At 51.9% G+C, this 22,644-nt stretch overlaps 1 protein-coding gene across 2 annotated transcripts in view; it reads left to right on the top strand.

The window, feature by feature from the left end:
- The window catches only part of PEPD (peptidase D), a 114,941-nt gene that overhangs the window by 16,394 nt on the left and 75,903 nt on the right, over window positions 1-22,644 (top strand). For both annotated transcript variants that reach the window (XM_061173285.1, XM_061173284.1), the window contains exons 4-7: window positions 1,535-1,598; window positions 8,427-8,474; window positions 9,872-9,933; window positions 18,252-18,296. In XM_061173285.1, the coding sequence (XP_061029268.1) occupies window positions 1,535-1,598; window positions 8,427-8,474; window positions 9,872-9,933; window positions 18,252-18,296 (219 nt within the window). The remainder of the gene's footprint in view (window positions 1-1,534; window positions 1,599-8,426; window positions 8,475-9,871; window positions 9,934-18,251; window positions 18,297-22,644) is intronic.

Raw genomic sequence — 22,644 nt, 5'->3', positions numbered from 1 at the left:
GTCAGCTGTGCTGAGGGTGTCAGTGCTTGGTAGCAAAGGGTCAGCAAGCTCTTTGCGGTAAGCCCTGGAACCGGGGCCTCCAGCATCCAGGCAAGGTGCTTGTCATCAGTTCCTGCCCCACGTAGCTGCCACAGGCAGTGCTAATGGAGGCACAGCCTTTGGCCATTTAACTTTGAGTCCCATCTCAATCATAGAAGCTAATGCAATTGGATCGTGCAGATTTAATTAACAACGGGAGCTTGATACCCAGTGCCCGCTTCAGAGGAGCCGAAAGGGCGGTAAAGCAGAAAGGGTTCTGGGGCACCAGGCCGCCGATCTTAGTGGACCACTGTCTCCCCGGCCTGGCTTGCTGCCTACGGCTGTGAGCTCCCTGCTGCTGATACCCGAGGCCGCCCATCTGTCCCTGGATTGTGCTCTGTGTTTCCTGGCCACAGTCCGGTCTGGGACGCTTGTTTGGGTGGAGAGGAAAATGGTGCAGGGCTCAGAGAGGGGAGTGGGAATCTGTTTCCTGGGTAGCGGTGCTGGTTGGTCCGTGGTGTTGCAGAGGCACGTGGAGCTTGCTTTTAGAGGTGGTCGTTTCCGAGTCCCAAAGCGCTCTCCCTCCCTGTCCCCTACGGGCCTCCCCAGGTACACTGTCCTTGGCACCTCCACCTGCCTGTCGTCTGCTCACCCTGAGAGCCCAGGAAGCACAATCTGAAAACCATCTGCTACTTCCTCTGAGGCTTCTTTCAGATCTGACACTTGGTGACTAGAATATCATGCAATCACAGGCAGGACGGGAGTGAATCCCCCATGCTGATGTGGTGCCCAGGCGTGGGACGGTGTGTGTGTGTGTGCATCTTGGACACCCTTCCCCCAGGCGGCTAGAGCTCCTGATGTGAGCTCTGTCACCAGCAGTGACATTGACTCATCCGCCTACCAAGAGGCTGGGGGGTGGGGATGGTGCTTGCTGGACCCACCAGCCCTGCTCAGCGCAGCCGTGACCAGGAGCCCTTTGTGAGGTGGGCAAGGGCTACCCAGCCTCCTCCGCCCTGCGTCTTTGTCTTCTCACTGGCTGATTTTTCAGGGACGATGAGTAAGCTTGAATGTTTCTCATCACAGTGAGTAATACTGTTACTGACTTCTTTAAAATGTTAACTTTTAAACTTTTCTTTAAAGAGGCTCTGTGGGGGCCTGGGAGGCAGCTAATTTCATGCCCCAAAGCGTGGGTGGGCTGGCTGGCTGCCCGGTGGGCTCTCATTGGTAGTGGAGGGAGGTTTGTCCGCAGCTGCTTGCCCCAGGCGGCCAGGGTCACGAACTCGAAGGAGGAGCAGAGGTTGGCTGGGGGAGGTGGAGAGATGCAGGTGGGGTTCAGCAGTCACCCTGTGGCCCAGTGTCCTTTGCCCTCCGAACCTGTGTTGGGCAGACCGGCTCGGTGCCAGGTGCCGGCTGGGGCAGGGATGGGCCTGGGGCTTCTTGGCCTGGGCTCAGAAGGCAGCCTGGACCCAGCTGCGGCCAAACCCTGACCCTGGCGTTCCCTGTGCTTCTTTTTGAGGATCCACTCGAAGGAGCACTTCAAGGAGAAGTACGCCGTGGACGACGTCCAGTACACAGACGAGGTCAGTAGTGGCCGACTCCTCCCACTGCAGCAGCCTGGCTGGACATCGTGGGACAGCACGGTCCAGCCACCAGCCCCCTCAGCAGTGCCCTTGTTTGGAGAGAGCAGGCAAGAAACATGCCTCTCAGACCTCCCCGGGAGGCCCCTGGTTTGCTGGGGCAGTGCCCGACTCGGTAGCCGGTGTCTTGTACCTGGCATGTGGCCGCTGAGCTGCCCGGAGGAAGGATGTCTCTGTGAAGATCTGATCAGGCTTGGCCGGGCCTTCGCGTGTTGGGAGGCCCTTCCCACAGGCCCTCACCAGCTGCAGGTGCCGCTGTCAGCAGAGCCCCAGACAGCGAGAGGCCTGTGGGGTGGGGTGGGCTTGGAGGGGCCCTGGCTTTAATCCTCTTCCCAGCATGGTTGCCCAGTGGCATGTGGCCTGGGTGTGTATGTGACCGTCCTCCTGGGGCTATGAATCTGTCCCCCAATCCAGGCAGTCAAAAGGGGCTGCCCCTGACTTCCACTGCTGTTAGGGCCAGGCCGTGGCAAAGGTGAGAGCACAGCCATGTGCCCCCCTCGTCTCCTTGGGGGACCAAGTCCCCCCGATACTGCACCACCGCCAGGCGCACCGGAGGCCTCTGCTTGTCCCTGGGTGCTGTCACACCCCCATCCTCTGTGCAGATCGGTGCCGGGTAGAACGTGAACACTCTGAGATGAGTGCCTGCCGCCCGGGGTGCAGCCCTGGCCTGGCAGGATCGGCTGCACGGAGCCCCTCTGTGCTGCATTTCCCCAGACAGAGGTCGTCGTACACAAAGAGCTGGGGTGCAGTGTGGAAGCTGCCGGAGGAGCCAGCCAGCTGGAGGCCGAGCAGCCCCCGACCCCACTTCCCCTGGGCAGGACACAGTCTGTGTCAGGGAATGACAGCAATGAGTGAGGGGCTCCTTCCCAGGGATTGTGGCCAGGCACACAGTGCTGTGCGGAACTGGTGTATCTCAGCCTGGCCTGCTCAGGGGCAGACAGCTCACCTTGATGAACACCTGTGCCCAGCCCCCGGCAGGCCAGCGCCAGTGTCATCCTGTGCACAGGACAGTCCTGCTGCAGTTCTGCTGTCCTGGAAGGCCAGCCCACTCCTCTGTCAGTATCCGATCCTCCAAGGCCTCGTGCAGCCCACGGCATCCCCTACCAGCTCCGGTCCACACTGGCAATCCTCCTCTGGCTCTTGGGACCAGTTGTGGACCCTGGCCGTGTTCTGGTCTGTACCCTGCCCTTTACTGTCTTGTCTTTGTCACTAAGGCCCAGTTCTTTTTCCCCAGAGTTTACGATCACACTCGCTCCCTGCCCAGTCCCAGGGACGTGTGGACATCAGAGCTGGTTGGGACCCAGGGCTGAACTCAGCAGCCAGGGGCACGGGCTGGTGCAGAAGGTGACCGCACGGGTGGATAGTCAGCCGTATGGTGGTGCCCAGTCAGGAGGGCCTCGTGGAGGAGTGCACCTTACTTCCACGGGGCCTGTATCTGCAGCACCTTCTGTCTGGCTAGAGTGTGAAGGCAGGGGGGCTTTTGGTGGGTCTTTGTTTTATGTCATGTGATTTCAATACCAGGTTATTGGGGGTGACTCATAGCATCTAAAGAGTCTGTTAACATACACATGATGTGTTGCATCGACCTTTGGGTATAGGATCTCCAATAGTCTGAACATTTATTTGCACGCCCCTGATGAGGTCATTTGCCACTTACGGTAAGTCCCTTACAAATGAACGAGTTCCATTCCGAGAGCGTGTTCGTAAGTTCAATTTGTAAATCCAACAAGGTTAGCCTAGGTGCCCAACTAACACAATCTGCTATATAGCACTGTACTGTAATAGGTTTATGATACTTTTCACACAAATAATACATAAAAAACAAACACAAAAAATAAAGAAAACATTTTTAATCTTACAGTACCTTGAAAAGTACAGTAGTGCAGTACAACAGCTGGCATACAGGGGCTGGCATTGAGTGAATGGGCAAGAAGAGTTACTGACTGGAGGAGGAAGAGGAGGTGGGAATTGGTAGAGCTGAAAGATCATCAGCAACAAGAGATGGAGGGCAAGCTGCAATTTCACTCACACCTGATGTTGATGGAATGCACTTACGCATCTTTGAAAGTTTGCAACTTGAAGGTTCATATGTAGGGGACTTACTGTACCTTGTATTTTTGAAGTGCTAGAGAGAGAGGGATGCCCATCCTTAGTTCTGATTTTGTTCTGACCCCCTCCTTTGGTGGGTGTATCCCTCCTACCTTTGTAAACTGCATCTTAACATTATTGCTCATTGGGACCTTGACCTTCTGGGTCTCCTCGGTGTGAAACCTGGAGGGGGCAGCCTGGGATGGGCCCTGAGGCTCAGCGCATCGAGTCAGAGCGTCTCTCTGCTGCAGCCTCCCAGCCACAGTCTGGTGTTTTTGCTTTTATGACCGGGGTGGGCGGGGAGGGGGCCGGTGGCCGTGAACTCAGCTCCATTTACACAGTGATTTCTGGCGAGAAGGAGAGCCGGCCTCCAAATGTGGTAAAACAGAGGAGGTCTTGAGTGTCAGGCCAGGAAAGCCTGTCATGATAGTGTAGAATTACAGCCCCACAGACCAGCTCATTCTCAGTCTGTATTTATGAAGCAGAATCTTAAGTGAAGCCTTCAGTGGAGTTGAGAGCACGGAGCTTTCTGCAGGGCCGCGCCGTTATCACTGTCATCGTTAATCGGCCTCGTTGTGACTATTACTGCTATGGATCTTATTGGAAACGAGGGCTCCTGTGGACCGTGGGACAGGTGCTTCACTCCAGGGGTGCTTCACCTGTGGGTTCTAGCAACCTCGGCAGCTCACACAGATCCCCTCCTCCCTCCGCCCTGTCCCGTGGTGGGCCACAGTCTCACCCCGTTAAGAGGAATCCAAGGCTCCAAGCAGTGAAGGGCCTCATCCACGACCGCATGGCCACGGAGTACCAGGGTTGGGATTTGACCCCACCAACTTTGGACCCCGGGGGCTCGCCCTCCACCTCTGCCTTTGCCCTGTCAGAAGTGAATGGATGCTGCAGGACACGCCTCCAGAGGTGACAAGGCTCCCAAGTGCCTTTGATTTTCTGTGGCTTGAAATGGAGCCCGACTCAAGTACAGACACCTGGGCTGGGAGGCACTCGCGGGTGCCTGGGGCTACTCCATCATGCAAAGCGACAGGAAGTCCTTTATGTTGGGGAAGGGTTCCCTGCACCAGTTCTGTGGTGCTCAGCTTGATCTAACCTTGGGCAGCTTTGGCTACAAATCACAGACGAGAAGCAGCTGACACTTGTCTCCTGTGAAAGAAGGCAGGAAGCCCCCACCCCAGGCCGCGGCCCGTCACTCGATACCACATGTACAGTACAGGTGTCTGATGTAGCAAACCTGGCTGTCTAGTTTCCCTCCTCCTGTAGGTGATCCTGAGTTTATTGAGAAGGTAGAGTGAATGGTGGCTCCCCTGAGAGGGGGAGCTCAGGAGAACCTTGAGAGGGGCTACTAGGCATTGCCATCAAGGTGCAGTGCAGTGGCTGGTATTCATGGGGACGGGAGTTGGCCAGGAGGAGGGCACGTTTTGTGTTCTCCTTTATGGCACCAGGCAGATGTTGCCAGGGTCACTGGCTCGGATGTAAGAGACCTTGGTGGCAGCACAGTGATGGATGCTGCCTGCCTCTCTGCCTCGGTGGGTAGAGGCGTCAGGGAGTGGTGGGGTCTGTGGCGGGCCCTCTGAATGCTGTGTGGGATTGCTCGCCCCAAGTTACTAGATACACCAGTTGTTTATGAGTAGCTGCAAATCCATGTTGTTCATGGTCTTTCCCAATGTTTAAATTTTAGAAACAAATTGAAATTTTTATTTTTTTATTTTTATTTAGCTATTTATTATGGCTGCACCACGCGGCTTGTGCGATCCTAGTTCCCCGACTAGGGATCAAACCCGGACCCTTGGCAGTGAGAGCGCAGAGTCCCAACCACTGGACTGCCAAGGAATTCCCCCCAAATTGAAAATTTTAAATGCATTGCTGGCCGCCAGCGTGCAGCCCTGTTTCAGACTGCCGTGAAAAAGGTTTATTTTTAAAAGCTTTGCTTTTTGCACAGTGAAGCCCAGCTCCCGGAGCAGTGCAGGCTTTCTTGACAGCACTGGTCAAAGATTGTCCAGCCCCTTTTTCTGGATCATCACCCTTGAAGAGTGGCCAGCAGGCCTGGTGGGAGCTTTGGGCACAAGGGTGCGTGAGGTGTCCACGGGAAGCCTCTGACTGTCCCCAGGGGAGGATCCTTGTCCACAGGGCTCTGAAGAGTTCTGTGCGTGCCGTCCACTGCGACCTGCCGGAGAGGCCAGGCTACCTGGGAAACTGATGCTGTGGCATGAAGCAAGGCAAGGCGTTTAACAGCACTGGTTCATGAGAGCTGGTGGGTCCCCAGTGGCCACTGGTCCATGGAAATGAGGCCCCGTGTGGACAGAGCCATGTCGTCCTGTGTGCGGAGCTGTATTTCCCACCGGTGACGCATAGCTGCCTCATGTCCGTCGCCTTAATTTCGGAGGCAGGGAATCAGGGTGTGCTGACGAGAATGTAGCACTGATTGGTCTCCACGGGGAAGGGTGGGTGCAGCGGCCTGGCTGGGGGAGGTTTTGCAGCCACAGAGGTAACCAGGGCCCACTCAAGCGTTCATGATCAATAAAAGATGCTGCCCTGCCAGGACCAGCAGACGCCCGGCCTGCTGCGTCAGACCTCCTCCATCCGCCTGCACATAGGGTGGCATTGAGAGGGCTGCTTTCTCCTCCATTATCCCCAAGCAGCACGTCCTGAGTCACAGCCGAGAGAAAAACCAGCAGCCCACACATTTGTTATCCTGCTCCCCTCTCCCAAGGACAATAGCACATACAATCCCCAAGTGCCTACTCGTGCTCTGGTTGTGCTTCCGTAATTGATGGACCCGCTCTGTGCTGATGAATGTAGACCCTTCAGTCGCCGTAACAACACACCCAGGGCCTGACAAGTGCAGCTCTGGTTCCTTCTAATGAGCCGCCCCCTCCTCGCAGAGGGCCTGGGGCGTGCTAGTGACTCACCACGCTGTTGTGTGTGCAGCTCAGAGGCTGGGCTTCAGTCATTCTCAGAGCAGTTACTGAGCAAACGAGGAGGGTCCAGGGAGATGGAGTGTTGGGCTTGCTGGTGGGAGGGTGGTTGGTACACATCCAGAGAGTCATCTGGCCGTGAGCATCAAAACCTTGACGAAGTATGGGGCTTGTCGCCCAGCAGTTTCACTGGGTCAATTTTTTTTTTTTTAAGGAAGTCATTTTTTTTAAGGAAGTAAAGACTTTATATCAGGATGTCCATCAGGGCATGAGTTATAAAGTTAATCATTAGAAATAATGTAAGTGCCCAGTAGAGAAATGAATAAATAAACTATGCCAGATCTGTTAAGAGAATATGACACAGCCACCACTGTGCTCTCTTTTAACTATGGGCAGATTAACCCATAAGCCTTTTCACTGGTGAAATCTGGACATTTGCAGTACCAGCTTCCTGGGTGGTTACATGAGATGAGTCTGCAATGACTGGCACAGGCTGTGTAATCAAGTGTTCCCTGGACGTTTACCATCCCCCGCAGTAGTGACTGGTAAAAATGGCGTGTTTGAAGAATATTTAATGACAGGAAATAAGCGAAGCATGTAACTTCATGTGATCCAAATGTCATTACAGATCTCTGTTTTTATGTGCAGAGATAAAAAGTCTCAGGGGATGGTTTTGTAGGTGTATTTTATCTTTTTATAGTTTTCGGTATCTTCCAGGTTTTCTCTGGGAGCCTCTCAGTATTAAAAAGCATATATATATATATATATATATATATATATATATATATATATATATATATATATGTGTGTCAGAACTTATCAAAACGTGCACTTCAAATAATGTGCAGCGTAGAGTATCTCGGTGATGGCTCAATAAAGCTGTTGAAACAACAAACAACAAATCTTCCTCACTCTCGCCCTGTGTCAGGGTGTGAGAGTTTAGGGTGGGAGCGTGGGGAGGGGGCTCAATACGGTAGGAGCTGCAGTGGCCAAGATGCAGAGCAGACTGAGGGGTGGGGCCAGGAGAGGAAGAAGGTGGTCCCCCACCAGGGTGGCCCGCACCCTTGGGGTGAAGATGTCACGGCCGAGGCAGTGTGATCGGCCAGGGGGGCAGTAGAGGAGGGAGTGGACCAACCGGCCGGGGGGGGCCAGAGACCTCAGTCCTGAGTTCAAATTGAGGAAGCGGCTAAGATGGGGAGAAGGCGTCCCAGGCAGAGGTGAGAGCCCAGGCAAAGGCATGGGGAGGTGAGCTTGCGTGGCAAGCTCGTTCAGGGGGTCGGGTGGGAAGCAGCCAGCGTGCAGGGGCCTGAGTGGGCCGTGGGAGGGATGGAAAGCGAGGATGTGGGGTTGGGGGTGGCAAGTCCATGTGGTCAGGGGGATGAACGGGGGCAGGGAGGAGGGTGTCTACCCTGGGCACCAGTGCAGAAGAGATTGCCTCAGTGGGTCTTTCATGAGGGACCAGGCAGGTGAACAGAGGTGCTAGCCTTGGAGGGCGGGTGGGTCTGGCTGTTTGGAGCTGGGATCTGTGTGGGGCTCGGAGCCAGGGCAGCACGTGGGGAAGCCAGGTTTAGGTTTGAATCCCTCTCTGTTACCTGATAGCTGTGTGGCTTTCAGAAGTCCCTTATTCTCTGTAAACTTCTGTTTTAAGGACGTGCTTGATCAGTGTGAGCTGTCAGCATTTAATAACGCTGGTACGTCATCGCCATCAGGCTTCACGTGGTGGCGCTAAAGTGGATTTTTCTTTCTGACCTTTCAGATCGCCAGCGTCCTGACATCACGGAGCCCCTCCGTCCTCCTCACTCTGGTAAGTGGCTGGTGTTCAGGGACCAGGCAGCGTTTGAGTACGGGGAGGGGCTTTAGGGAGCCGCTTGCCCCTGCAGAGGTCAGGGCCGTGGGGAGGATTGAAAACTGAGAGCAACGGTCATTGCTGATAAATAGTGACACCTCAGTCTGAATTGCTAAACGTGTCCAGGACCACGTCCTCCATTCTCCAGTCGACCTGGGCTGTGTCCTGTCCCGAGGCCACTGTGGACAAGACGCCACGCGTACTCTGAGGGTTAAAACCTGACTAGAGGATGTATTTGTGTCAGGTTGAGCTCTTGGGGTTTGTGGACGTAGAATATCAATTTGCTTCCACCCTGTGTCTCCTCCGTTGTTGATAGAGTTTGAAAAACACACCCTTTGCATCTGCCCATGAGGGTGCTGGGCTGTGTGGCATCAGATTTTGGACTCGGGGCACTAAATGACGGAGGGCCTGCCGCAGCCTGGGGCAGGCAGGGGTGCACGGTGCACCCTCGCAGGGCGGGGAGGGGGTGCTGAGGCTGTGAAATGGCTCCGAGAAGAAGTCTGCTTTCTTATACTTCTTCAACCTTGGGGAGCTTCAAATATGAAGAGCATGCAGCCCTTCTACCCTCCCAAAGTGACCCTTCTCTCCTTTGTTAATTGATTTTTACCGAAATAGTTTTTCTCAGTTATTTTTGTTAGCACTACACATGATCTCTTTTTTCCACCGTGCTGTTTTGATGGCTGAGAAGAAGCGTTATGATTGTGGTCGCGGAGGGTTCAGTGTGTTTTATTTGGGGGGATACAATTAGACATCGACCTGAAGGTCTTGAGGAAGAAATAAAAGGCGATTTAAAAGGCCTGGCCTCTCTGGTGATGGCACGTTTTCCTCTGAATCTTTTGTTTTGTCTCCGCTCCTGTCTGAGTTCCAGTTGGAGTCTCCTTACAATTAGGGAAAGGAGAGGAATGTAACACAGAGTCTCGGTGTCACGGAGAAAGGCCCCTCCTGCCTGAGTCGGGTCACACCTTCGTCTCTGGAAGGGCCGGATTTGACAGTGCTTTTCAGGACACTGTCTGTGGGGAGTGTGTGTGCACAAACATGCACAGGGAGACCAGCCAGCCTTGGGGCGGCGGGGGGATTTGTGGTTGGAGGTGGTCCCGGTCCGAGGTCTTCTCGCCCAGCCTCCACCTGTGCCCAGGCAGCCTGAGCTGGGGTCAGCAAAGTGCTTGGATGGAGGAGGCCTTGCTTTCTCTCCTTTTCAAGCTGCAGCAGAGAAAGGAGGGCTGCCCTTGTGCTAGGGCCCGGCCTGGAGTTACCTGAAAGGCGGGAAGGGATGGGTTGGCTGGGCTGAGGCGGGGGCTCCCCGTCGTCGCCCCGTGTGGTGGGTCTGCGCCCTCACGTTCCCTCTCTCTCTCCAGCGCGGCGTCAACACTGACAGCGGCAGCATCTGCAGGGAGGCCTCCTTCGAGGGCATCAGCAAGTGAGTCCTGGGGCCCCGGGAACCGTCTCCCTTCATCCTCTGTCAGCTCACATCTTCACCAGCAGGCTGGCCCAGTCTACAGACTAGACACAAAACACACAAACAGGAGGATGCTAAAAAGGGGTTAGATTGGGTGATTCGAGGACATGCTTAGAAAAATAATTTGCCTAAATTCACTCCAACCTTGACTTTAAGGATCGATGCCACTTCCCTGTCAAGCTCTATTGTGAAAGCACAGGCCCGCCACGTGCTTAGGGAGCCCTGGCCACCATGCACACACATGGGGCGGCTATTTTCCTTCCAGGGACCTGCTCTGAGCTCCGTGGTCTCCGTTTTTATCAGCCCCCTCCCCTCACTCCTAGCCCCTGACCTGCCGCAGCCTGGCTCACAACTTCCCCATGTCCCCTGCTGCCCCAGTCCCAGACGGCCCCCCCCTTACCTGGCCTCGCTCCCCAGTGTAGCCCCAGGCCGAGCCCCCCAGCTCTGTTCCCCCTTCTAGGCCTCCCAGGCAGGAGGGCAGGTGTTGGGCACAGGGAGCCAGCACCTCTCCCGCCTTGCCACCCTCACACCCTGGCCCCTGTGTCCCCGGGCTGGCTGCTGACTGGCCCTGCGGGGGGCGGTCTGTAGGGCCCGAGGCTGCAGCAGATGAGCCCTTGAGGGGAGACATCTGCTCCTTGGGGCTGCTGAGTGTGGACAGCTCGACTGGTCTCCTGTTTCTCTGGCCCTGCCCCTCCCCCCCCCCCAACCTGTACTCTGCTCCACGGCATCCTCTGTCCTTTGGTGGACCGAGGAAGTGCCTTATAATTATGTATGAGCCTGAGCCACGGGAATTTGTGCGTATGTGTGATGCGTGATGTGATTAGGAGAGATTATGAGCTCATAAATATGTATCACTTCCCCCAGTGATAAGAGTGGTGGGGCATCAGGTTTGCTTCTTTTCGTCGCACACATCTCCGCATCCTCTTGGGAGCTCCCCAGAGCGGCCTCGCCTCCCACACCGGCAGTGATTAGCCCAGCTCGTTGAGATGCTGGCCGTGGAGCCGCTGTCTTTCTCCAGGCCCTTGAGGGGAGTGGCACGGGGCGCAGCTTGCTGCTGCCTCTCCTGATCCGAGCCTCCCCTGGTCCCGCAGCACTGCCCGGTGCGGGGCGGCTCCTGTGCCCTGCTCACCTGCCTCTGCTCTGGTCCCGTGCGCTGGCCTCTCCAGTCTCGACTTGGGTCTCTCTGCCTTGTGGGGAAGCCCTGAGCTAGAAGGAGGGAGCCGTGGTGGCTGCCACACCGACCGGTTCTGTGACCTTAGCAGAACTTGCCTCTGAGCCTCAGCTGCCCCACGTGAAGCACGGTGCTGCTCAGGCTTGCTGTGGGATGAAATGAGATCCCGCTCGTCCGGAGCCTGGCGTGGAGCTGGTGCTTAATAAACAGTTGCCCACGAGCAAACCCCCATCACGCCCCAGTGCCCCTCCGAGCCTCAGTTTCCCCATCTGTGTAGTGGGCCAGCAGACTTCAGGATCTCTGATGACAAGATTCCTGGATGTCAGTGAGCTGTGGGGTCTTTCTCCCCCCCCCCACCCTCCAGCCGAGGTCTCTGCTGCAGAGAACGCCTTCTCAAGCACCCGGGGCCCAGACCCCAGGGGTGGTGTGGTGGGGATGGCTCCTGGCTGCTCCCTAAGGTTTTCTGGGGGAGCGGTGGGGGACTCCAGGGACATCATCACTCTCCGTGAGCAGTGGAAGTTGAGGCCTCGTCCCCACTCCCCCGGGAGGAGTCCCACTGTGAACTAACCTCTCCCTCCACTGAGCAGACCCCAGCCTCTGTTCCCTGCTGCTCCCTGAGTCCCCGTGGCCCCTGCCAAGAGCCCAGAGCATCCTGTGCTTGGCCAACACCCCACCCCACCTTGGGAGGCTTTTTGGAGAGCCTTAACTTTGCACACTCTCCCAGGCTGGCCCTCTCCAACCCATGGTCCAGTCCAGACGGGGGCTGACGTGTGAGCCGCTCCCCAGGCCCCTCACTGCTGGGCTGAGCGCCTGCCCCCATGCTGGGGGGATTCGTTTCCACACCGATGTGGCAGGCTGAGTTTTCTGACGTGGCTGAAGTATCGCAGGTGAGAGCCCTCCCTGCCTTGGGGTCCCCCGGCCCCCCCTGTGGTACTCCCTCCCCTCCTGTCCCCTCACACCTTGCTCTGGGCCTCACATCCCACTGTGGCACCCTTCGTGTAGCTCCGCCCTTAGGGGTTGCTCCATTTGGGTACCCCCCCAACCTGCGCGCTGTGGCCACTGACCTCGGGCCTCCTGCCAGCGCGTTCCCTGCAGAAAGTCGTGTCTGTATTCCTGGGGTCTGGGTGCAGCTCAGCCCCCTGTCTCCCACCCACCCCAGCTCTGCCACCTTTCGGCCCCTGCGCCAGGCTGGAGAGGCCCTTGTCCTCCAGAGCCGCTGCGGCTCAGTGACCGCATTCACCTGCCAGCCGTGAGCACCTCCAGCAGTTTGCAGGGATAATAATAGCCTGTTTCCTATGCAAGATGAATCTTGCTGTCGTCCTACTTTCCAATACTCAACTGCTTCTATCCTTGGTCGCTTCTCACTGCCCTAATGCAGTGCTTTATTCCTGGAATTTTTGTTTTTGACCCTTTTGAACTTCTCTGCAGCACCTCCCATCTTGGATCCTTCATTGACCTGGTCTGACAGAAGTTCAGGTTTTGGCCTCTCGGTTTGTCCTGATGGGCCACCCCAGGCCACCTTCACCCCTTGGCCTGGGGGCAGGAGGGAGCTTGTGATGCAACAGTGGCCTCGGCTGTCCACCCAGCTAGGCAGTCAGCCTGTCACCTCTCCGGACGTGGCTCCTCAGAGTTGGCTGCCTTGGGCCTGTCACCTCGGTGGGGCTGTGGGTTTGGTCCTGGGAGCCCTCAGACCTCCCTTGGCCTTCCGATCAGGGCCAGGCCGCCCGCTGCCCACGGCAGGGGGTGTGCCAGGTGTCACAGTGGTGGGGTCGGCAGAGGACTCGGAGCAGGGAGACAGAGGCGGGGTGGGATGGTAGACATGCGCTGGGATCTCCCCATGGCCGGGGGCCCCTGGGCTCACCAAGGGGTGTGGCCTTGTCCTCCCTGGGGAGCCAGGGTGTGATTATGCTGGGGTGACGGGAGCAGGTGGGGACAGTCTGTAGGCCTTGTGCTGAATTTGACTCCAGCCCTGGCCACAGCTCCCTGTACAGCGGGATTGGCGCCCGGGCAGCTCCTGGGGAAGGGGTGGAAGGAGCAGGCCCTGTAGTGGGCTCTGGCCAGAGGACAGGGTCAGGTGCTCGTTGCCAGGTGCTGGTGAGGGCAGGGCCGGGGCTGGTCTGTGGAGAGGGTAGCTCCACAGGAAAGACACCTTCTTCCTGGGGGCGGCACATACCACAGCTGCCTGGAGCAGCTGGGTCCTGCAGCCTGGGAGCAAAGGCAGACATGATTCATCTTTGTTAGCATCAGAGGAGAGGTAGACTTGAGAGCAGGTTTTCCTCAGACAGACAGACAGACAGACCCTGGTTATGAAGGGAAGGAGATGATCTGTGGGGGGCCAGGTGGCCTATGGGCCGCTTTCTTGGCCTGAGACAGTTCCCTCCAAGGCAGGCAGACTGCCCAGGAGCCCTGGGCAGGGGCAGCGAGTAGAGAGCACTGTTTCACGCAGTTGTCTGATGGAGAAACATGGTCGATGTTTTACATTAGCTGGTTATTCAGGATAAGCATATTTCTTATTTTCTGGCATTTACTTAAATTGCCTTGCATATTTGACGACGATTGGTTACAAATTAATTTCATTTAAATAAGCAGTTAAATATGAAATTGCTGAATTTGGGGGTTATTAATGCAGGAATATTAATGTTCAGGGATGTGAATTTTCAAACCCAAGAAATAGAGGGACATTATTAAAACTCGGCAGTTACAGTAAAATGCCAGTCTGTGGTGTGGGCACCAGTGGCTTTCTGGTTACTGTTAACTCATGTATCAAGTTAACAATTTGGATTGAGGTTCTGATTATGGCTCATGGAATCTCCGTAAGTCTCCTAAAGAGACAAGAACCCGCCCCAGCCCCCAGTGCGGGTGGAGTGGGGGGCCTTCTGGGACCTGTTCTCCATCTTCCAGGTAGAAACTGCAGGGAGGAGCCCGGGGGCTGGGGCGGGGCTGGCTGGGCTTATACTACTCACTGTGCATCACCCAGCCCACAGCTAGAGCCCACCAGGGAGGTACCCTCTGCTTCCAGGACATTCTCCACCTTCTGGGGAATGCTTCCAGGACATTCCCCACCTTCATGGGTTCTGGTGGGCTTTGTTGTTGTTTTTACACAATTATTACATGCTCGGTGTAGAAAGCTCTAACTAGCACAGAGGCGAAAGCAAGGAATGTTCAAATTTCATTACCTGAGTTAAACCACTGACATTGCAGTGAATGTCTTTTGGACTCTTATGTGTGTGTCTGAGGGTGTTTCTCTGTCTGGATGTTCTTGTGTCTGAGTGTGCATTTGTGTGAGTCTGTGTGTTTCTGTTTGTGTGTATATTTGGGTGTGGATCTTTGTGTGTTAGTCCAAGTTTATGCCTTTGTGTGTGTGTGTGTGTGCATGTATTTGCCTGTGTCCGTGAATATACATCTGTGTGTGTCTGCCTGCACCTCTTTTCTAAGCGTATGCCTGTCTGTGTGTGTGTCTGTGTGTTTGCATCTATGTCTTTGTGCCTGGTCACCTTGCTGTTTGTGTGTGTGTGCGCACGTGTGTATATGTACGTATGTTTTGTAACGTGAGATTTTACTGGCGTGTTTGGCTTTGAGGAGATAGGCCATCGCTTTTCCTAGCATCAAAGTGATATTTGGCAGAATGGGAGACAGTCTATATTGCCGTCTTTATTTATGTCATATCCTGCTCTGTTCTTCACTCTGAGCCACGTTGGCTGTCTGTGGTCTCTTTGATATTTCACAAGTAGGGCTTGATTCTTCAACATTTTGGTAGACTTTGAATTAAGTAGTCTTATTTTTATAGTTAGGGATCCCGAAAGCTTCGAAGATCTGTAATCCTTTCAGCCTGCTAATACCTCCTTCCCTCTCCCTGTCCTTGTCCCTCCTTCAGCCAGAAGTGGGGGTACCAGCTGCACAACCACAGCATTCGATAGGTGTTTTCAAACACCCGTCAGTGAGGCCATGGAGGATTCCTGGTGGGTCACAATCCTGTATGCCCTGTGTGATACCCTGGCTTGACATGGAGCAGGGGTCAGAATCCTGAGGATTGAAGGCTTCCCAAGGCTTCTCTGCTGAGGCCCATACATTGTGCTGGGCCACATTGCGTTTACCTAGCTGTCTCACTGATAGCTTGAGCTCTGAGTCACACATGACAGAAGTGTCAGGGATGGGCCCCAACCTGATCCTTTTGTCTCCTGGGTTCCCTTTTCAGTTATGTTCATCTTATCAAAGAACTTTTGGCTTTGTAGATTTTTCTCTATTGTATGTTTGCTTTTTATTTCATTGATTTTTTGCTTTAAAAAATTTCTAATCTCTTTAGGTTTTATTTGTTCTTTCTCTGGTTCATTGAGAAAGAAGAAAGATATTTCTGGGATGGAAGTTTATTTTTATTGATTTATTTATTTGGCTGCATTGGGTCTTCGTTGCTGCACGCGGGCTTTCTCTACTTGCGCCGAGCGGAGGCCCGCTCTTCCTTGCGGTGCATGGGCTTCTCATTGTGGTGACTTCTCTTGTTGCGGAGCACGGGCTCTAGGCGCGTGGGCCTCAGTAGTTGCAGCATGCAAGCTCAGTAGTTGCGTCATGCAGGCTTCAGTAGTTGCAGCACGTGGGCCCAGTAGCTCTGTGGCATGTGGGCTCTTCCTGGACCAGGGGTTGAACCCGTGTCCCCTGCATTGGCAGGCGGATTCTTAACCACTGCGCCACCAGGGAAGTCCCGGGATGGAAGTTTAGATCATTGATTTTCAACGTTCTTTTCTACTGCCTACATTTAGAGCTATAAATTTTTCTCTAAGCACTACTTTAGCTGCATTTCACCAATTACGATATTTCATGGTTTTATATTCTGATTTTATTATTATCTCTTCTTTGAACTGTAGGTATTTAGAAGTTTATTGCTTAATTTCCAAACAATTTTGGATTTTATATTTTTCTGTTACTGATTTCTAGTTTAATTCTACTGTAATCAATGAATATTCTCTGTATTTCATCCCTTTGAAATTTGTTGAAACTTGCAACATATGTTATTGTTTCATGATAAGTGTTTCATGTATACTTAAAGAGAGCATGTAGTCTGCAGTTGTTGGCTGTAGTGTTCTGTATATGTCAATGAAATTAAGTTGGTTAATTGTATTGTTTGTATCTTCTGCAACTTTACTGATTTCTCTGCTTGTTCTGTCATCAGAGGAGGTATGTGAAAATCTGAAACTATGCTTGTCGATTTATCTGCTTCTCATTTCTGTCAATTTTTATAAATCAATTTTATTAGAATAAAATTTATATACAATAAAATTCATTATGTGTATAAGTCAGTAAGTTTTTAAAAACAGCTTTGTTGGAATATAATTCACATACCTTACAACTGACCCACTTAAACTGTACAACTAAAATGCCTTTTTGTATGTCTATAGATTTGTGCAGTCATCATCACAATCAATTTTAGAATATTTTCATCACCCAAGAAGAAACCCTGTACCCATTAGCAGTCATTCCCTTGGCCACCACTAATCTATTTTCTGTCTTTATGGATTTGCCTACTTTAGCATTTGATATAAATGGAGTCATACAGTATGTGGCCTTTTATATCTGGCTTCATTCACTGTGTTTTCAAAATTCATCCATGTTGTAGCATGAATCAGTACTTTGGTCATTTTTATGGCTGAGAAATATTCCAGTCTATGGATATATTGGTTTCTGTTTGCATAATATATCTTTTCCCATCCTTTCACTTTCATCTTGTGTCTTTGAGTCTAAAGTGTCTCTTTTGAGCATATAGTTGAATCTTTTTTTTTCCCATCTATTCTGCCAATCCTTGTCTTTTAATTGGAAAATTTAATCCATTTACATCTAAAGTAATTACTGATAAGGAAAACCTTCTTTCTGCCATTTTGTTATTAGTTTTCTGTGTCATATATTATTTTTGTTCCTCAGTTTCTCCATTACTCCCTTCTTTTGTGTTTAATTGATTTTTTTGCAGTATACAGTTTTGATTCCTTTCTTATTTCATTTTCTGTATATTTTAGTTATTTTCTTAGTGGTTACCCAGAGAATTACAAATGACTTCTTAAACTTGTAATAATCTAGTTCGCATTAATATCAGTTGATTTCAATAGTACACAAAAATTATGCTCCCTTCCTTTGTGCTGTTATTGCATACAGATTGCATCTTTATACATTTCGCAGTGATCTACACAGGTTTATAATTATTGCTTTATGCAGTTGTCTTTTAAATCAGATAGGACTTACAAACAAAAAATACATTTACACTGTTTCTGTACTTGCCTATGTAATTATCTTTACCAGTGCCCTTTTTTTCCTTATATGGATCCTAGTTACTCTCTAGAAACTCCTTTTGCTATAATCTGAAAGATTCCTTTTAGTATTTCTTATAAGCTAGGTCTTCCAGTGATGAATTCGCTCAGTTTTTGTTTATCTGGGACTGTTTTAATTTCTCTTTCATTTATGAAGCATAGCTTTGCTGGATACGGAACCTTCGTTGACAGATACTTTTCTTTTAGCAATTTGAATATGTCATCCCATATTCTGCCTTCTGGCCTCTGTAGTTTCTGATGAGAAATCAGCCATTAATCTTACTGAAGATCCTTTGCGTGTGATGAATTTGTTTTCTCTTACTGCTTTTAAGGTTTTCTTTTGACAGTTTGATTATGTGTCTGGGTGTGGATCTCTTTTGAGTTTATCCCACTTGGAGTTCATTGAGCTTTATGGATGTTTACATTGATGTTTTTCATGGAATCGGCAAAGTTTTTGGCCATTATATTTTCAAATATTCTTCTGCTCCATTATCTCTCTCCTTTTCTTCTGGAACTCCTATTATGTATATGTTGGTATACTTGATGGAAGAGGCTATGCTGTCTGCCTAGCGAGGGTGGAGGATGACGTTTTGCAGCCAAGCAGCTTGTTCTCCAACTGACTGCACTTGGAGGACGTGGCCTGGACTGCCAAGTCTGCTGCAGGACGTGAGCAGCAGCAGGCCTTCTGTTGTCCAGGGAGTCATGAAGTTAAAGTTCTCTTGGTCAGGCTTTCTCTTGGTATGTCTTGAATGAAGTATTTCTTGCTGGGAGATGATAGACCATTGAACTAATGGACTTTACTTGTTTTCTGTCTGTAGGTTCAATGTCAACAACACCATTCTTCATCCGGAGATTGTGGAATGGTGAGTATGGCTTGTGGCTGTTTGTTGTGCTCAGCCCAGGAAGGTGAGAGACCCTGCTGTTCCCGCCCACTCCATCTCAGAGAGCCCCTCAGACAAGCTGGTCCCTAGAACTCTTCTCTCAGCCTCTTCTGTTTGTATTTTTTGTTTGTCAGTTGGTCTGTTTTTCCAAAAGGGCACACGTCACTCGAATGTCAATTAAATTTCTCTTTTTCTTTAGGAGTTTTTAAAAGAAATCTTACCATAAATGAGCCAAATGTATATAGCTCAGTTAAAGTAGATAGTGAAAAAGAATAAAAGTAAACATCATACATGATCCTATTACCAGAAAGGTAAACATGTTTTCCTCATGTCACGCATATGTCTTGACTAGTTGGCATCCTTTTTACGTGTCTTATGTTGCCTGCTCTCTTTTTTTTGCTGGTACTGATAGCCCTACCTGCAGTGTGTTTTCTGCTGGGTCACAGCAGGGCAAGGTGCCTCCAGTTGGGCATCGCCTCTGTGGGCCCTTGAAGAGGCCCTCCACTGATGTGCTGCCAGTTTTCTTCCTAAGCCATCAAGTTGTTTTTTCTTTTTTTAATTATTTATTTTTAAAATTTATTTATTTTATTTATTTATTTTTGTCTGCGTTGGGTCTTTGTTGCTGCCCACGGGTTTTCTCTAGTTGCGACGAGTGGGGGCTACTCTTCGTTGTGGTGTGTGGGCTTCTCATTGCGGTGGCTTCTCTTGTTGCGGAGCACAAGCTCTAGGTGCGCGGGCTTCAGTAGTTGTGGCACGCGGGCTCAGTAGTTGTGGCTTGCGGGCTCTCCAGCGCAGGCTCAGTAGTTGTGGTGCACGGGCTTAGTTGCTCCGCAGCATGTGGGATCTTCCTGGACCAGGGCTCGAACCCGTGTCCCCTGCATTGGCAGGCGGATTCTTAACCACTGCACCACCAGGGAAGTCCTCGAGTTGCTCTTTTATAGCACTAAAACGTGTTTTATTTGTTGTATGGCTGCACTTATTCTGAATGTAGGAGAGAGGAGAGGCAGGGCTTTGGCTGTATTGTCCCCTGACTGGGAGGCGTGTGGACTCCTCACATCTGATCCTAAGGCCATGCGTCAAGTTCCCTGTCTAGTTGGGAGAACTTGCTCACCTAGTCTTGAAGCACTTGGGAACACTGTGGCCTGAGGACGAGGGTGAGTCAGCCATTGAGTTTGGGGGAAGCACAGAGTGGGGAGAAGGAGAGCGTGATCCAGGCCAAGGGGCCACTTGTTCAAAGGCTGGAGACAAGAAAGGTTGGTGGCTTTGTGTGGCCAGCCTAGAGCCGCACACTGCGGAAGTGACCCCTGAGGTTGGTTAGAGAGATGGGCAGGGGCCGGGTGGGCCGTGGTGTCTGCCTGGACTTTGTCTTGAGAGAAATGGGAACCAGGGGAAACCTTCAAGGATTTAGGCAGCAGAATGGTAGGATCAGGTTTTCTTTTTTTTTTTTTTTTTAATTTGTTTTTTTAAAATTTTTGGCTGTGTTGGGTCTTCGTTGCTGTGCACAGGCTTTCTCTAGTTGCGGAAAGCGGGGGCTACTCTTCGTTGGGGTGCGCGGGCTTCTCATTGTTGTGGAGCACAGGCTCTAGGCGCATGGGCTTCACTAGTTGTGGCATGTGGCTTCAGTAGTTGTGGCGCGTGGGCTTAGTTGCACCGCGGCATGTGGGATCTTCCAGCACCAGGGATCGAACCCGTGTCGCCTGCATTGGCAGGCAGATTCTTAACCACTGCGCCACCAGGGAAGCCCAGGTTTGGGTTTTTTAAAGCTGTGGGGCAGGAGTGGGAGCAGGCTGCCAGTTAGGACGCTGCTGCAGGGTCCAGGTGGCTGTGGAGGGGTAGGTGACAGAGTTGAGAGTAAGGGGCAGTCAAGGGGAACGCTCCTGGGAGGAACCGGCCTTGATGCCTGAGTGAAGGGTGGAGTTGAATGTGACTCTGGGGTTTTGTCCTGAACAGCTGGGTGGTGTGTCACCAAGATGGGGCAGGTGCTTTGGCAGGTGAGGGACTTGTTTGTGGTGTGTTGAGTTTGAGGCAGGTGCCACTGGGAGAGAGGCTGGTCCAGAGGCGAAGATCTGAGGGCTGTCGACAGGCATCGATACTGACCCTTGCGAGAGCTGGCGGGTAGGCGGGCCAGCAGCTCTGTCGGCAGCCCTGGCCCGGAGCCCATCCTGGCCGCACACTCTGTGAGCATGGGGGCTTGTGTCCTTCCAGCTCACAGCCACCTCTTCTTGTTTTGATGAAGTAACAAATGCCTGGCCCCTCCATAGCCCCCAGTTGGCAGAAGAATAAATCCTGGCTACTCAGGGACCACGTCCACCTATGTCCCAGGTGTGGCATCCCTTGTGGCCGCTTACATTCTGAGTACTTTGAAGACCAGGGCTGGGTTGTGCACCCCAGCATCTCCTGAGGGACAAGTCATTAGTTTGTCACTTTGGAACGAGCATGCTTTAATTCTGGTGACATTTCCAAGGCTCTTAGGTAGATTCTGCGTTCATAAGATACTTCCCAGTTTTATTAAAGCCAACAGCAGAAAGGACTTATTTGGCATTTGATGGCAGTAGAACTGTTTTAGAAATGTCACATTGTCCTTACTGCCTCAGGGGTGTGTTTTAGCAGCGTGCGTTCTGGCCTCTGTAGTGACTGCAGTCATTCTTGGTGGGAGCCATGTGAGTCACCGTCATCTCCCTCCTCCGGTAACTGAAGGAAGGATTCTGGGTGGAATGGTGGGCAGACCCCTCATTTATAGGAGAGACTGGGTTTCCATGGTATTAAATTATGGCTCATTGATGTATCTTTGGGCCCCTGTCCTGGATGCTTTTTCCAACGCCCCCCTCTCGGCCCGTGGAGAGAAGTTACCTGGGGTAATGGAAAAACTATCCAGTCGGGCATATCCAAATTCTCACCCCAGCCCACCCACCTCAGGAAGTCACTTAACTTCTCTGAGCCTCAGCTTCTTCATCTATAACATGGGGATGTAGTAATGCCTAACTCACAGCATGGACGTGAAGATTCATGCTGCCTAACAATTACCATAGACCGGGTGGCTTATGAGCAACAGAAATTCATTTCTCACAGTTCTGGAGGCTGGGAGGTCCAAGGCCAAGGTGAGGACCCACTTTCTGGTTCATAGACGGCCGTCTTCTTTCTGTGTCCTCAAATGGCAGAAGGGGTGAGGGAGTTCTCTAGAGTCTCTTTTATAAGGGTACCAATCCCATTCATGAGGGTTCCACCCTCATGACCTAAGTACCCCCCAAAGATCCTACCTCCAAATACTATCACGCTGGGGATAGGTTTCAACCTATGAATTTGGGGGGAACACAGTGTTCAGTGTATAACACCAAGCCTCATTTTCCACACCTGCAGAGTGGACGTGGTCTCCCTTGATGGATGGCTCAAGGATTGAGTGAGAGCAAAAGTCAAGTGACAACACATCCTAGTAATCATGCTGTCACCTTTTGAGACTTCCTTTGTGCAAGGTGCTATGCTAAGCACTTGACACACGTCACCGTATTTAAAGAGGTATTTTATTTATGTTATAAGGTAGGACTCTGATTATCCCCATGCTACAGGTGAGCAAACTGAGGCACAGGAAAGTGATTTGCCCAAGAAAAAGCCAGGAGCTGAGCCCAGGCCAATGGTTCCAGGCTCTGATGCTGTCCCGTGTGGCTCTGAGGAGTACCCTGAGGGGTGGGGGGTGCTGCCTGAGTGTCAGCCTCTCTCTCGGTTCATTCTTGGCCATCCGACCTGCTCAGAGCCCACAGAAAAGATCTTGTGGAGGCCAGGGTGTGGTGGGGTGGAGGGCCTGGGGACGTGCAGCTATGCTTCCCCCAGCACGGCGCCCTGCCACCCACATGTACCCCAGCTCCCAGGTAGCGGCTGAGCTGGGGATTTGGGATCCTTCCCGGAGCCTGTCTGATTAGGAGGCAACAGGCAGCCTCTCCCAGCACAGGGGAAGCTTCACTTCTCATTTACGTTTGGGTGTCATTCATTTCCTTTCTGTGACTGATTTATTGTTTTCCATTCTCTCAAGCAGTACCTTTTTGATTTCCTGTAAATTCCTCTATAATCATACTCTTCTTCCCCACAAACATGAGATCATAGCTGATCATTTCTTTCCTTGTGCTAGGTATTGCAGTTTGAACGTGGAGGTCAAAAGTTGAAACTTAATAAGAGCAGGCGTCTCTCACTTCCATAATTTAGGCTGTGGTTCTGCTTTCCTGTTCAGCAGATGATTAAATTGATCTGAAGGTGGGGTAGGAAATAGAAGGAGATACTTCTGTGCTGTCTAATAGCTCAGCGCCGTGGATTTCAGTTAAGCACCTCTGGAAGCGTCACA

This window comes from Eubalaena glacialis, chromosome 18 (genome assembly GCF_028564815.1).
Source record: "Eubalaena glacialis isolate mEubGla1 chromosome 18, mEubGla1.1.hap2.+ XY, whole genome shotgun sequence".
NCBI lineage: Eukaryota > Metazoa > Chordata > Mammalia > Artiodactyla > Balaenidae > Eubalaena > Eubalaena glacialis.
Note: the sequence above shows the minus strand (reverse complement) of the source record. Positions and strands in the feature narration are given on the sequence as shown.